The 14,399-nt window shown below is 44.4% G+C and overlaps 1 protein-coding gene across 1 annotated transcript in view; it reads right to left on the bottom strand.

The window, feature by feature from the left end:
- Window positions 1-14,399, bottom strand: part of LOC122802410 (chromatin assembly factor 1 subunit B-like) — a 586,696-nt gene that overhangs the window by 509,672 nt on the left and 62,625 nt on the right. Inside the window, exon 2 of the mRNA XM_044072032.1 lies at window positions 995-1,088. Within this exon, the coding sequence (XP_043927967.1) occupies window positions 995-1,088 (94 nt within the window). The remainder of the gene's footprint in view (window positions 1-994; window positions 1,089-14,399) is intronic.

The following is a 14,399-nucleotide window of genomic DNA, read 5'->3' as shown; positions in this document are numbered from 1 at the left end:
GGTGCTCTGGTTTCCTCCCACATCCCCAAAGACATGCTGCAAGTGGATTGGACACACTAAAATTGGCCCTAGGCATGACTGTGTGCGTACGCCTTCTGTGGAAAGTTGGGCGCCGGGGCTGGCAACTCAACACCGTAAAACTCCATAGCCAATCATGAGCGGACAAGGTGATCCACTGTGGCGACCCCTAAGCGAGAAAAGCCGAAAGAGAGAGAGAGAGAGAGATGATGCATTTTTATTGTGAAGTGTTTGCATTCAGCTTACTAACCAACTATTTAAATAAATAAAGCAAGCATAAGTATTTCTGCAGAAGGACTTTAGGTTTCTTATTTTTTTGTATTTTGTTAACCAGGTTGCCAACATGGGTTTTTGGCCATTTCAGTAGGCCTGCAGCACTTCTTTAGGCAACTTTTTCAGAGGCAAACAGTGGGCAAAAAAAAAAACCCCAGGGGAAATCAAATCATAGTCTACTTAGTGAAGCTCATCATCAACTAAATGCCTTGATCTTCTAAGCAAACATGCTACACGAAGCATCCGACTGGTGGGAAAACAAACCAAGGAGACCATGCAATGCATTCAGTGGCCTTGATGGTGCAGACAAAGACTGGTAGACATCCTACCACTGTCAGTTTTATTTGTCACAAGAGAAGCAAGAAGCAAGAAATTAAATCTGTGACATCTTCTATAAATGTTTTCCTCAAAGAAAAAGCTTTCACTGCTGATTTAAAAAAAAAGTACATACTAAATTTACATACAATAAATATCCTAAGCTACACTCATCATCATTTAAAAGAAAAAAAAGTGTGGGGGCGGGGGGGTTCAAACTAAGCACTTACTACAGAGCTGTCAATGTAGGAACCATAAATTATAGCTACATTCGGAGGAATGACTCCTCTCATGCCAGTACCTGACTTTGCCACAATTTTCTTCAGATAGACTATCAAAAATATATAATCTTCCCTAACAAAATAAACTGGCACAATATTCTGCTTACCTGGAGTTATAAGAAATAAACCATCTGGCGTGAAAGACGGTCTACGAAAAAAGGACCTCATACTATCATCGTGGAACATACGGTAAGTCTTTGTCTGTAAGATGATAAACAGCAACAGTCACATCAATCACATTACAGTGTCTGCAAATAACTTTCTCCCAAAAATAAATACATTAAAAAAATAGAATTATAACAGAAAAGCTGTCTAAATAATTGTTATGAATAAATAAAGCTATGTTTCTTCATAGTGCTTTACACCAGTCTTAATTCTGCAAACTACATCCACTCTCCACGTGCCTGATGCTACTTTCATATACTGCTTTTTCACAAAAATCAGATGTTAGAAGAATACTATAGACCAGTAACAAGACAGGCAAGTGACAAGTCAGGGCATGCAACTGCATAACATTTTCTCGTTCAAATTCTGTGGTTCGATGAAAAGTTACTGTTAGACAGTCTTTTTGCTCAGTTAAAACATTATGTTCATTATACTATATTAAAAATATAATTCATCTACTCTGTGTGAACCTATAATGCACAAGGCCCAGGGAAGAAAAGTCTTCCAAAATAAGAATAAAATAAAACAAGGACATTTAAAGGCTGTCGAAGAATTATATATCACATACACAGCAGGGAACTCAGTTTTCAACCAGGCAGACCAATTCAGGATAAATATAAATGTAGAAAATAAGGAAAAAGAATAGTTGTGTAAGAACTTATCATAACCTTAGATGTCCTTTCTCTTCCATGTTGCAGTATTCATATCTGTAGGGAGGTTGCTGCCTGCGGCACCGGACATCCGGCCAGTATACCAAAGTCTAAGGGGTATGTGGGACGTTTAATGTCAGAGCCATAAACAGACGTTGGCTATAAATGTGACGTCTGCACATATCCACTTCAGAATGGACTGCCGCATACAGTAATACCCATGGTAAGCAAGAAAATAAAGGGAAAAAGCTTTTCAGAGCCACACGTGAGACCAAGCCAGAGGGTGCCTCATGGAGGCATGTTCCCGCTGCTGAGGAAAGATAGGAGGGATAAGTCTCATCAACTAAAGAGGGGGTAGGAGGGCGGGACTGAATACTGCAACATAGAACAGAAGGATATCTACGGTTATAGTAAGTTCTTAACAACTATTCTATGCCCTTTTATTCTCATGTTGCAGTATTCATAACTATGGGGAGAGTACAAAAACTTCTAGGTATGAGCCTGGGATGAGGGATGTGATCCCTGGTCTATGAGAAAATGAAGGATGGATATAGCAAATCCAGCTCTAGAAACCAAATCTAGTCTATAATGTTTGGTAAATGTATGGACAATGACTAGATAGCCGCTTCTAGGATAGAAATGTGGCCTACGCCCCTAAAGAAGGCCACTGAAGAAGCAGCTGCCCTGGTGGAGTGAGCTTTCACATTTCCAGACAGAACTTTCCCATGAAGAGAGTACCATGCAAAGATAGCCTTTGAGCTCCATTAAGATATAGTCTGTTTTGAGACTGCCTTCCCCAAGACCCTTGGATGGAAAGAGATGAACAGTTGATCAGACCTTCCAGTAAGTTTTGTTTTGTCTAGGTAATACCCAAGTTGTCTGTGGGCATTAAAGAATGTAGAGTCCTTTCAGAGGAATTTTGAAGTTGAGGGGAAAAAGACAGGAAGGGTAATGTTCTGATTTAAAGATAGTTCATTAACCACCTTATGCATGAAGGAAGGGTTAAGTCCTGAGGGAGACCCTATCTTTGTGGAAGATGAGGTAAGGAGAGGTGGCCATCAGGGCTTGTATTTCTGATACTCTTCTCGCGGATTTGGGGGCCACCAGCAGAACAGTTTTCCAGGCGCATAGCTTCAGTGATGCTGAATGAGCTGGCTCAAATGGTGGTAAGTTAAGTTTCTCAAGGACAAAAATCAAGTCTCAAATAAGAGGTACTGGCTTCCGAGGGGTTCTGGTATGGAAGACCCCTTTCAAGAAGAGCTTAACCTCTAACCTGGATGCCAATGGAGGTACCAAAGGCAGGAAATTGGAAATGGAAGACAACTGGACCTTAACAGACAAGTACGTCAGTCCTGAATGTAGATGCTCACACAAGTAAGAAAGGACCATGGGAACAGGAATGAGTAAAGGGTCCTGGTTTTTCTTTTGACACCACCTGGAGAATCTTTTCCATTTTGACACAATTTCTCCTGGTACTAGTTCTCCTGGCCTCTTGCAGGACACTGCGTACGTCCTCAGAGTATAGGTGTCTGAAGGGGATCAGAACACTATCATCAATAAAGTGAGGGAGATCGGTCACCTGAGAGTGTATTAGGGATCCCCTGTCTTGTGTGAGTAGGTCTAAATGGTGGGGTAACCTGTGATGATTGCCCTTGACTAAAAGGAGAAGGGAAAACCAATGTAATCTTGGCCAGTAGGGAGCCACCAGCAGGATTAATGGTTTATCCTTCTGCATCTTCAGAAGGACCTTCTGAATCAGTGTGAAGGGGGGAAGGCATAGAGATACATCCCCGCCCAAGAGAAAGCGAAGGTGTCCACTTTCCAGGCCTGGGGCTGTGAATCCGTTCTACAAAATGGATGCATCTGCCTGTTCTGGGAGGAGGCAAACTGATCTGCCAAAGGAATAACTCACTTGTGTACAAGATCGAGGAATACCTCTCTGTGAAGCATCCATTCATGAGAGGGTGCAGCGGTTCTGATGAGCATGTCTGCCACTGCATTCTCTGCTGAAGGAATGTACACTGCTTGCAAGTGGATATGGAGTGTTGATGCTAGGGTCCAGATCTGTATGGCTAGGCTGCAAAGGGGTACAACCTTGTCCCCCCGCTTGTTTATGTACCATAAGAGAGTCATATTCTCTGTGACTACTTTCAAGGTGCCTGGTAGGAGGACTTATTGGAAGGTCTGTAACGCAAAGTAAAGGGCCCTCATCTCTCTGATATTGCTGTGGTCCCTTTGAGTGGAGGCCACTCTCCCTGTACTTTGCTTAGTTTGTGTTTGTGCAGTAGGACTGCCCCCTAGCCCATATCTGAGGTGTCTGTAAAGGTTTGCTGTCAGGATGGAGGCATCCGCAAAGGAATGCCTTGGTTGAGATTGACGGTTGCAATCCACCGTTGCAGTTCTTTTTTCAGGCATAGTAGGAGAGGGAGCTAAGGGCCCAGAGGGTGGGAATGCTGGTTTCGAGTCTTTAGTACCCACTAAAACTTTCTCATATGCAGCCTTGCCATAGGGAGCATGGGTATCAGGGATGGCATGTGGCCCAGCACTCTCAGGAATTCCCTGCTAGTGTTTGAAGAGTGAGGAGATTCTTGAAACAATGGGTGATGTCTATTATCTTCTGCCGGGGAGGAAGGCTGACATTTTGCTCTTCAGATCCTGCAACCTAAGATGACTAGGTCTTGTGTAAGGATCAGGTGGGACTTTTCCTGGTTCACAGTAAACCCTAAGCCTGCCAGGGTGTTGGTCACCTGGTGTAGGTGATTATAAGGGTGTGATGGTCCTGGTTCAGTATTAACAGGTCATCTAGGTATGGGTATATTTAAATACCCCGAGATCTGCAGTGAGCAATCAGTGGAGCTAGACACTTTGTGAACACCCTGGGGAGCTGCGGATAGCCCAAAAGGCAATGCAGGAAACTAAAAATGCAAGGAACCTATTGCAAAACGTAGGAATTTCTTGTAGCAGGGGTGAACTGGAATGTAAAAGTAGGAGTCCTTCAGATCCAGGGATACTATAAAGGTATGGCATGGAATGAGGGGGCAAAAGCAGATATGAGCATTTTGAAGGTGTGAACCTTGAGGAATAGGTTGAGGACAAACAGACCCAAGATTGGTCTCCAAGGACCAGCTTTCCTTGGGACCAGAAACATCCTGGAATAAAGCCCCTTGTTTATCTGTTGTGGTGGCACCCTTTCTATGGTGCCCTGAGCCTGTAACTGATTGAAAATAGAGGAGAAGAGATGAAGCTGGCTTGGAGGGGGTTGGGATAACCCCTGAAAGGGGTGTAGTGTCCACAAAGTCATAAAACAACCTTTTTGAATGAGAGAGAGGACCCAGTCCCCTGAGGTGATCTTTCACCAGGAGTGTAGGGAAAGGGTGAGGCAAAGGGACAGAGGGGTAGAAGGAGGTAGTGGGTTTGAGTCATAGTGGAGGGGGTCGGCCCTGATCAGACCGTCTCTGAAAAGGATTGGTAGTGGCAGAGGAAGGAGGTCTAGAGGTTGAATGTTTCCTAGGATGCTTCGGCCCTAAGCCTGAGGTGGAGCAGAATGAGCTGAGCCTCCTCGATAGCCTCGACGGAGATCGGGTCTCCTCCTCCTCAGGTCCCGGTGAAAAACACACTGGAGACCGGAGCCGAGAAGGAGGAGACCGAGCCGACAATGGAGCCGACAACGGAGCCGGGGGACAACAGAGATCTCGGCTCGCCGCTTATGGTGCTTCTCCCTCCGGTCCCTTTTCTTAGCATCCCTCTCCTCCGAACCAGAAACGGGAGGTTGAGTCCCAGGAGGAGGAGGGGGTGCCACAGAAGGAATAACCGTAGGTACGGTTACTCCCGAAGGAGCGGAGGTCGGAGCCGAGTCCGGCGGTAAAAGGCCCGCCAAAACAAGCTTGGACCTCCGCTCCTTCAATGCCCTGGGGTTGAACCCTGCACAAATGGAACATCCAGATGTGAGGTGTTCAACCCCCAGGCATCTAACACACCGAGTGTGGCCATCAGCAGGGGAAAGCTTATGGCCACACTCGGAGCATTTAGAAAAGATAGATTTGGGTTGCTCTGCCATCCCAATCTAACACAGTAGTTACTAAAACTAAAAGTAACTAAACAACAAAAAATACACTCACAGGCCCAACACACACACACTACGCTAACAGCGAGGGGAGGGATATAACTTTTAGATTAACTCTAAAAAAGTAAATATATCAAGGGGAAACCTACACTTTCACACAAAAAATCAATAAAAACTTTTAAATTTCGAAATTTAACACTAAAACTAGCACTTAGCTTGAGAGCTTGAGAAACAAATCCAGTCACCATGCGCGGCAAACGAGATCTGAGGTCATGAGGGTAGAGCAGGGCATTATGGGTGAGGGGAGGAGCTGAAAGCTTGGATCCATAGCTGGTAAACCATGCCGGTTCGGATCCGATATCGGATCCATAACCCACAGGTTGCAGACAAATGAATCTCCTACTTCAGATCAAAGGATTCTGTCTCCCTTATTCTTGGGGTTAGGAAAGCAACTGGGGAGTTTGAAAGAGAATTGCCAATACTACTGACATGAAGAATGGATTGGTTTGAAGACTGATGCTGTCCCTACCTATAGGAGACCAGAAATGCGTCTTGCTCACTCTCTCCGATATAAGAACCTGCAGTTCTGAAATTCTTCAAATTGAGGTGGTAGAAATTAACAGAGCAGTTTTCAAGGTTAGGTGTTTAAGGAGGCTGAGGCATCAGGTTGGTCAGCAGGCAGCATTTGCTTTTACAGACAATAATTCAAATTGCATGGTGTGGTAGTATGTTTACTATGAAATCAGAAATGTAGAATTTCCTTTCGGAAGTACTTAAGCTGTAAGCAGAGGATCCATAGGCACACTGGCTTAAATGGCTGAGAGCCTTAATTTCAGATGTACATATCAGGCCTGAATTAAATATTATTGCAGAATAAAGAACACAGATATTATAAGGGGATCCCTACTCCTCTTGAAGCATTAGAGGAAGAACCTCTTCCACTTTCTTAAACAGGAATTTTATATGTAAGGAATCCTGGACTATTAAAAAAGTCATCATGTCCTTATTGAGTTAATATCTGAAAAGCAAAACAGTCAAATCATTCAAGAAGTGCATTACAGAGCTTCTATGCTAGGATGCAATAGGGCCCGCTAAGCCTGACTTCAAGCATCTGTGCTTACGATCTTGACTGTAGAGTAGTGAATTAATAGTACTCCTTGGTAATGTCAGACTTGGTTGTTCCACCTGCCTTGATCCTTTGTTCATAGGTAGGTATCAGGTTATCGCCCAAGGGCCTAAGTAAGCCTAGCCAACAAGGTTCCCAGGCTTATGCCACCCAAGAAAGTTGATTTCCTGTGCCCCTGTCAAGCAGGGCCACAGAAGTGATCCCTGGGGTGTATTTCCTATTTCCCATCCACTCACCTAGATTTTTCCTGAAGAGTGCTAATGAGGAACTTTGCTTGACATAGATGGGTAGCTTGTTCCAGAGTATAGGAAGTCTCTGGGGACAGGAATGTATCCCTCCAGCATGTCCTGTTTATTGTGGTGACAAGGTTTAGGTCCCTAGTGTGTGTAGCTCGGAGGGATTGGGTTTCTCATTAAGTGTAGCATGTCCAACAGCTCTGGGTTTAACATAGCTTTATATGTCAGGCAGAGATTTCCTTGGAGTAGGCTATATGCTACAGAGTAAAGCTGGAGTTTTTTTGAGAAGGTCAGTGTAGGGCATCTGTTTGAGGCCAGTAATCCTCTTTGTGGGGTACTTCTGTGACCTTTCCAGCTGCTGCAGATGTCTCATGAGGTACATTCCAAAAGGGGCATTGTACTCTATAATGGGTCTAATGAGTGCCAGGTAGAGGGGAACAATGACTTCTTTTTTCCTGCAGCATAGAATTTCCTGACTACTGTGGCGATGTGATTATCAAAGGACAGACTACTGTTCACCTGGGTCCCAAGGTCTCATTACACATTCGGCATTAGGTAGTCTGCTGTTTATGTAGTAGTTCATGGGTACAGGGTTTTTACCAAAGGGGATGACAATGCACTTTTTGGCACTGAGCTTGAGGCCATGCCTCTGACAGCAGGCATCTGTTTCATTCTGGCCCTTCTGTAAGATGTCCACATCATTTGGGGAATCTGCTATGGCTCCTAGTTTGCAATCATCGGCGAACTTCGTTAGCCAGAAGCCTTCTGCGTTAGCCTGTACTTCAGGGAAGTAGATACCAGACAGGAGAGGTCCCAGGACTGAACCTTGTGGTACTCCACTTGTTACTGGTTTGAAGTCAGATTTGGAGTCGGCAACTTTTACAGTGTGGGTTCTGTCAGTGAGCCAGTTGGCAACCAATCTTGTGATGTAGGGATTTATACCTAGTTTAGGGAGTTTAGCTATAATTCCAGAATGGGGGATGGTGTCGAAAGCCTTGGCGAGGTCAAGATAGGCTGTGTGAACCACCTTACCCTTGTCCATGGCTTTAGTGACTGCCTCAAAGAAGTCAATCAGGTTCCGAAGGCATGACCTGCCTTTCACAAACCCGAACTGGGAGGGGTCCAGGGTTTGGAGGTTACCAATGTCTTTGCTTAGGAGTTCCATGATGATACATTCCATGGCCTTACAGACCAGACTCATCAGGTTAATAGGGCGATAGTTCCCGGGATCAGTGGTGGCTCCCGCTTTGTGAAGTGAGATAACTGTTGTTGTGCACTATTCAGTGGGCACAAAGCCTGACGCGAGACTATGATTGAACATGGTGCTTAGGTGGGGAGACAGTTCATTCTGAAGTTCGTGTAAAACTCAGCCTGGGATGTTGTCCGGTCCCATGGATGCTGTGTTTCTGGTTTTAGAGAGTGCAGCTTTTACATGCATAGATGTGATCACAGGGACTCTGCATTCTGCCTGTACAGATACGGGCCCTTTAAGAGGTGAGAGGGGGGTAAAGTTAGCACTGAACCTGTCTGCCAGGATGTTGGCAATATCAGTTGGTTCTGTAATTTTTGTGCCGTTGTGCTGTAACTCAGAGCAGATCTGAGTGTTGCCACTGAGATTCTTGACATAGCTATAGAATGCTTTGTGGTTGCCCTCAGAATCAGTGTCGATTTTGTTTTTGTAGCTAGCTTTGGAGGATCTTATAAGGGATCTCAGCTTCTTACTGAGGCTGACCAGGGAAGCTCCTCCACTCATGGGATTTTACTCTCTTTTGCAACAGTTTCTTTCTTCTGTTGTAGAGTTTGTTTATGGCAGGGGACCAACAGATTGGCTTCCTTTTTTTTGGAGGATAGTGTCTTGGTTCTGTTTCGGATAGCACGATCCATGCACTCGTTTGAGTGCTTATAGAGTGTATTTGTGTAAGATTCAGCAGTCGTAACTGTAGGTGTCATAATGTTCGCCACTTCTGTCTTAAGCAGCATGAAGTTGGCTTTAGAGAAATTTTTTACTGTAGTTTCATTAATGGTGGGTGGGGTCGGGATGCGGATATCTAGGGCGATTAGCTTCTGGTCGGATCTGACCAATGAGGAGTTGACTTCAGGTGTGGAACATCGGTCACTCATGTTGGTAATGACCTTGTCTAGGATATTATTGCCCCTAGTGGTGGTGTGGATAAGTTGATCCAGGGCATTGGAATTTAGTAATTCCAGAAATACTTTGTACAAAGGAGTTGGTACATGAGTAGCTTTCCCAGTTAATGGTGGGGTAGTTGAAATCGCCCATTATTAGGGTGTTTGGTTGAACCCTAATATTTCCCAGTATATCAAGAAAAGAGGAGTGGGAATCCTGGGGCATGGTGAGGGATCTGTAGCAAGCTACAATTTGGATTGCAGTTTTGCCCAGAGTTAGTTGCACTTGGATAACCTCGGATGCATTATGCTACGCAATTAGCCTGGAGGTGTGGACATCCTTGAATATGGACACACCTCCGCCTTTGGTGTTCTGGTACAGGCTAGATGGCCAAAAAGTGCGGTATGAGTTATAGCCTGGCAATGTAGGGGTGCTCCCTAGAGCCTTGAGCCAGGTCTCAGTCACTGCATACACATCAATGTTCTCCATTTCAAGTGCCTCGAGTGAGTGCATTTTGAGATTTAAACTTCTAGGATTGAGTAGCATTACCCTCAGTTTTTGCTTGTCTGCTCCTATTACGGTGGTGAATTTGTCATTTGAACCTTGCCTAAAAAAGGCACTATAGGGGCGGAAAGACACTTAGCCAGTCGCGAAAGGTGCAGGCCATCTCTGGCAAAGCATCGTGGTCTGTAGACCATGTCGTCCCAGGCAGACAGATACTGGATCCCCTTAGAATGACACCAGAAGCTTAGTCAATTGAAGTCAATCATTTTGTCCTTGTACTGTGGTATCATTCTGGGCGATGGCAGGATGCTACTCAGGGCTAGGGTCATACCTACCTGGGCTACAAGATCTGAGAACTCTTCCATGTCTCTTTTCATGTAGTCCAGGGAGATGCGTCTTAGGTCGTTCACACCAACATGGACAATGACAGAGTCATATTTGTACTTGTTGTGGAGTGACCTGAATGCATGGGTTATGTGGCGGATCCTGGCAACCCACAGGCAGCTGACAGTATTTTTATTTTTTTTTTTATATTTTTTTTTTATTTAACATTTGTTGACCGGGAATGTCCGACTAGGTTCCACAGATCCTGTTTTCAGCGGAGGCCCGGGGAGAAATGCTTCAGAAGCATGTCTTTAGAATGTGGGAGGAAACCGGAGTGCCCGGAGGAAACCCACGCGAACGCAGGGAGAACATGCAAACTCCACACAGACGGCACCCCAGCTGAGAATCGAACTGGAGAACCTCTTGCTGTGAGGCGACAGCATGAACCGCTGCACCACTGCGCCGCCCAGGAGTAACCTTCTCCTTGTTTAACCTGGTGAGTGGGGCATCAGTGTGCCTGACTAGACCGTCACCTTTAACTAGTGCATTGGGTACATTGTTTTGCCTTATGGGCTGTGGTTTATTGGCACACTGAGTCTGTGGGCTAGGTGTCATCTGCATTGTGTGTTGGGGGGGTGGAGGATGCTTGCGTTTCTGCTTTGGAGGTCTCCTTGCTTGAGCAGATTATTATTGAGAGCCTCTGCGAATGTTTTTGTGTTTATATGTGTGAATTTTGGTGGTGTTGGTTTAGAGGGACCATGTGATGAGTGTGGTGTGGTGCAAGTGTTTACCTTCTCCTCTTGACTGTCAAGTACAGTCTTGGTTGGAGAGAGCTTTACCTCCAGTTTGGCTAGATAAGTGCATCTCTCACAGGTTGTGGTGTTGGGTGGTAGGATGAGAGGGTTGTCTGTGTACATGAGGCAATTGCTACATTGCCCCAAAATGCCCAGATTCATCAGATAGACAGGAGAGAACACTGAGAGCTGACCCACTGACATGCCTGAATAAAAAACTACTTTCCTCTGGACAAGTGAGGAAAGTGAGTACAAGTGCTGTTTTTCTCTAAGCAAGTGAGGAAAGTAAGTACAAAAACTGTCTAAGTAAAGAGGAAGGTTGAGTGATGTAGTAATTTGTAGCTTATTTAGTGCTAACAACAAGTTTTGAACAAGTGCTGAGCACGAATAAGCAAATTCAAGTACTAAAACTAAGAATATGTACCCGGATCTTGTGGTAGATAGGCTTCCTAGTGCTTACCACTCCTACTGATAAGCTAGAAAGCTTCCCTCCAACACAGCAAGGCTTGAGGGGCTTAGAAGCTTACAAACAATCCTGGATATCACAAATCTGTATCTGGACTAGATTAGTTACAGGAAAGATGGGAAACAAGCGAACGCAGGCTTTTAAACCAGTAAGTTGAAAGAGATGGAAAAACTGCCAAACGGCCAATAAACTACAATTTCTGGGCCAGAAACTGCTCTTGTGGTAGATAGGCTACCTAGTGCTTACCACTCCCACTGATAAGCTAGAACGCTTCCTTCAAACACCGAAAGGCTTGGGGGGCTCAGAAGCTTACAAGCAGTCCTGGATACAGCAAATCTTTATCTGGACTAGACTAGTTACAGGAAAGGTGGGAAACAAGTGCAAATGCAGGCTTTTAAAGCAGAAAGTTGAAAAAGATGGAAAAACTGCCCAAACGGCCAATAAAAAAAGAAGTTATGTACTCACCATAATGTTCCATGTTTGTTGTCCATCTTGCCCTTCATTCTTACATATGGGTTTGGAGCTGATCCTCGGCTCCAACTTGGCCTATTACAAAGCTCAAAGTCTCTTAGTTGGCTCGTGGCTAGGTAGGTATCCCATAGTGCACTAGTACAATCCCCAGATCTTGTTTGTTGCTACACTATAGATAGACAAAACTAAGGTTATCCACAAAGAACAACAATAATGAAAGGTCTCCACCCTACCAAAGTAAGACTATCTTGTCTCCAGATACTTTCAGGATGGGGGTAGGTGGGGTGGGTTCGTAAGAATGAAGGGTGAAATGGACTACAAACATGGAACGTTATGGTGAGTACATAACTTCTTTATGTTCTGTAGTCCTATCTCGCCTTCATTCTTACATATGGGACAGCGTCCCTAGTACCTTATTCCTGGGTGGCTCACGGGAAAATACTCCTGAGTACCATGGAACCAAAGGATGCTCTACCCCTAGAGGTCAGGTCCAATTTGTAATGAGTGATAAAGGTATGAGGGGTAGCCCAAGTTGCTGCTGCACAAATACTGTCAATTGGAGCTCTGGCTTGAAAGGCTGCAGATGTAGACTGGGATCGTGTAGAATGAGCCTTAATCTTGAACAGTAGAGTTTTTCCATTGGAGGAGTAAATGAAGGAAATACAGCTCGAAATCCAATTTGACAGAGTCATTTTAGAGACTGGAAGACCTAGTCTAGAATCAGAAAAGGATATGAACAATTGGTTTGACTTTCTGAGTTCCTTAGTCCTGTGGAGGTAGAACCGTAACTGCCAGTGAACATCTAATTGGTGAAATTTATATTCTGCTGAGTTAGAATAATTAGGGAAAAACACCAGTAATTCTATAGTTTGGTTCAAATTAAGAGTGAGAGCAAACTTTAGGGATAAAGGAAGGATTTGTACAAAGAGAAACTCCGTCTTTGTGGAAAATCAGATAAGGAGGCTTTATAGATGGGTCTATATTATAATCTCAAAGGTTTAAAACTTTGAATCACTAAAGATCGAACTTTAGTGATCAAAGTCTTACAACCATCAAAACCAAAAAAAAAAAAATACTAAATTAAAAAAAAAAAAAAACTAAATGGTGTGTAGGTAGGGGGGGCTAACCCCCTGCACCCCCACCCCCCTACTTAAATACACCAACTCCAAGAACGCACTACATTGAAGTAAATGGAAATATTCCCCTACGGAGGTTTTCCATGTAAAGGTTCGATGTACTGCGCTTTTGGTATTCTCGTGTCGACAATATCAGATTCGATATTGTCAGACTTCGAGATTTTAATATAGACCCTTACAGACAATGCTTGTAACTCTGTTACTCGTCTAGCTGATGTGATGGCTACTAGAAACAGTCTTCCAAGACATAAATTTCAGTAGGCACGAATGAGCAGGTTCAAAAGGCGGTAAATTTAGCTTGGACAGGACAAAGTTCAGATCCCGGGAAGCTAACGGTTCCTGAAAGGGGGGTCTCAGCAAAGTAGCACCTTTAAGGAAGGTTTTACATAATCTGTGTGGCATCAGTTTAGACTCATGTTGACCCAAATGAAAAAGAAGTTATGTCTTACCATAACGCCCCATCTGAGTTGTTGATCTTCTTTCATTCATCACTGATGGGTACAGTTCCGAACCCTCGGAACAGAGTCGGCCAAATACCAAGCTAGTTTACACCAAACTCTCGAGCCATAGTACTACCCACAATGCCCTTCATCCCATACCTCGGATCGAGTTTGCAGAACACATAGTAGCAACATATATATGAAACAGAAACAAAGGCAGAGGCCATCTCTGCGCAAACACCTAACACACCAAAATGACCCAAAGATCCGCCAGGAACCTTTGGCGGGGGAAGGTGGGAGGGTGTGATGAATGGAAGATGATCAACAACTCAGATGGAATGTTATGGTAAGACATAACTTCTTTATCTGAAGTTGTTAATCTTCTTCCATTCCTCACTGATGAGACAGAGTCACTAGCTACTACAGAATCTGGGTGGCCCTCATGGAAAAATATTCTGAAGAACCAAAGAGCCAAAGGCAGCTCTTCCCCTGGAGATTAGATCCAATTTGTAGTGCTTGATAAAGGTATGGGGTTTAGCCCAGGTGGCAGCTACACAGATATCATCCATGGAAGCCCTAGCATGAAAGGCGACTGAAGCGGCCACAGATCTAGTGGAATGAGGTTTAATGCGACCAGGAGCGGATTCCTCCTCCAGAGAATAAGCAAAGGAGATGCAATCCCTAAGCCATTTAGACAAGGTAACCTTAGACACTGCCGATCCTTTTCTAGAGCCCGCAAAGGCAACAAAAAGCTGATCTGACTTTCAAAAAGACTTTGTCCTGTCCAAATAAAACCGCAACTGTCTGTAGACATCCAAGGAATGGAGACAGTAATCCCCTTTGTTGGTATAATTAGGGAAAAACATGGGCAACTCAATGGACTGATTAATAGAGAATTCCGAAACCACCTTGGGTAAGAAAGTGGGATTGGTGCGAAGTGATACTCTGTCCTTACGGAAAATCAAATAAGGACTCAATGCATAATGCTTACAGCTCCAATACACGTCTG

The sequence above is a fragment of the Protopterus annectens genome, chromosome 5.part0 (genome assembly GCF_019279795.1).
Source record: "Protopterus annectens isolate FY-2018-M chromosome 5.part0, PAN1.0, whole genome shotgun sequence".
NCBI classification, from domain to species: Eukaryota; Metazoa; Chordata; order Ceratodontiformes; family Protopteridae; genus Protopterus; species Protopterus annectens.
Note: the sequence above shows the minus strand (reverse complement) of the source record. Positions and strands in the feature narration are given on the sequence as shown.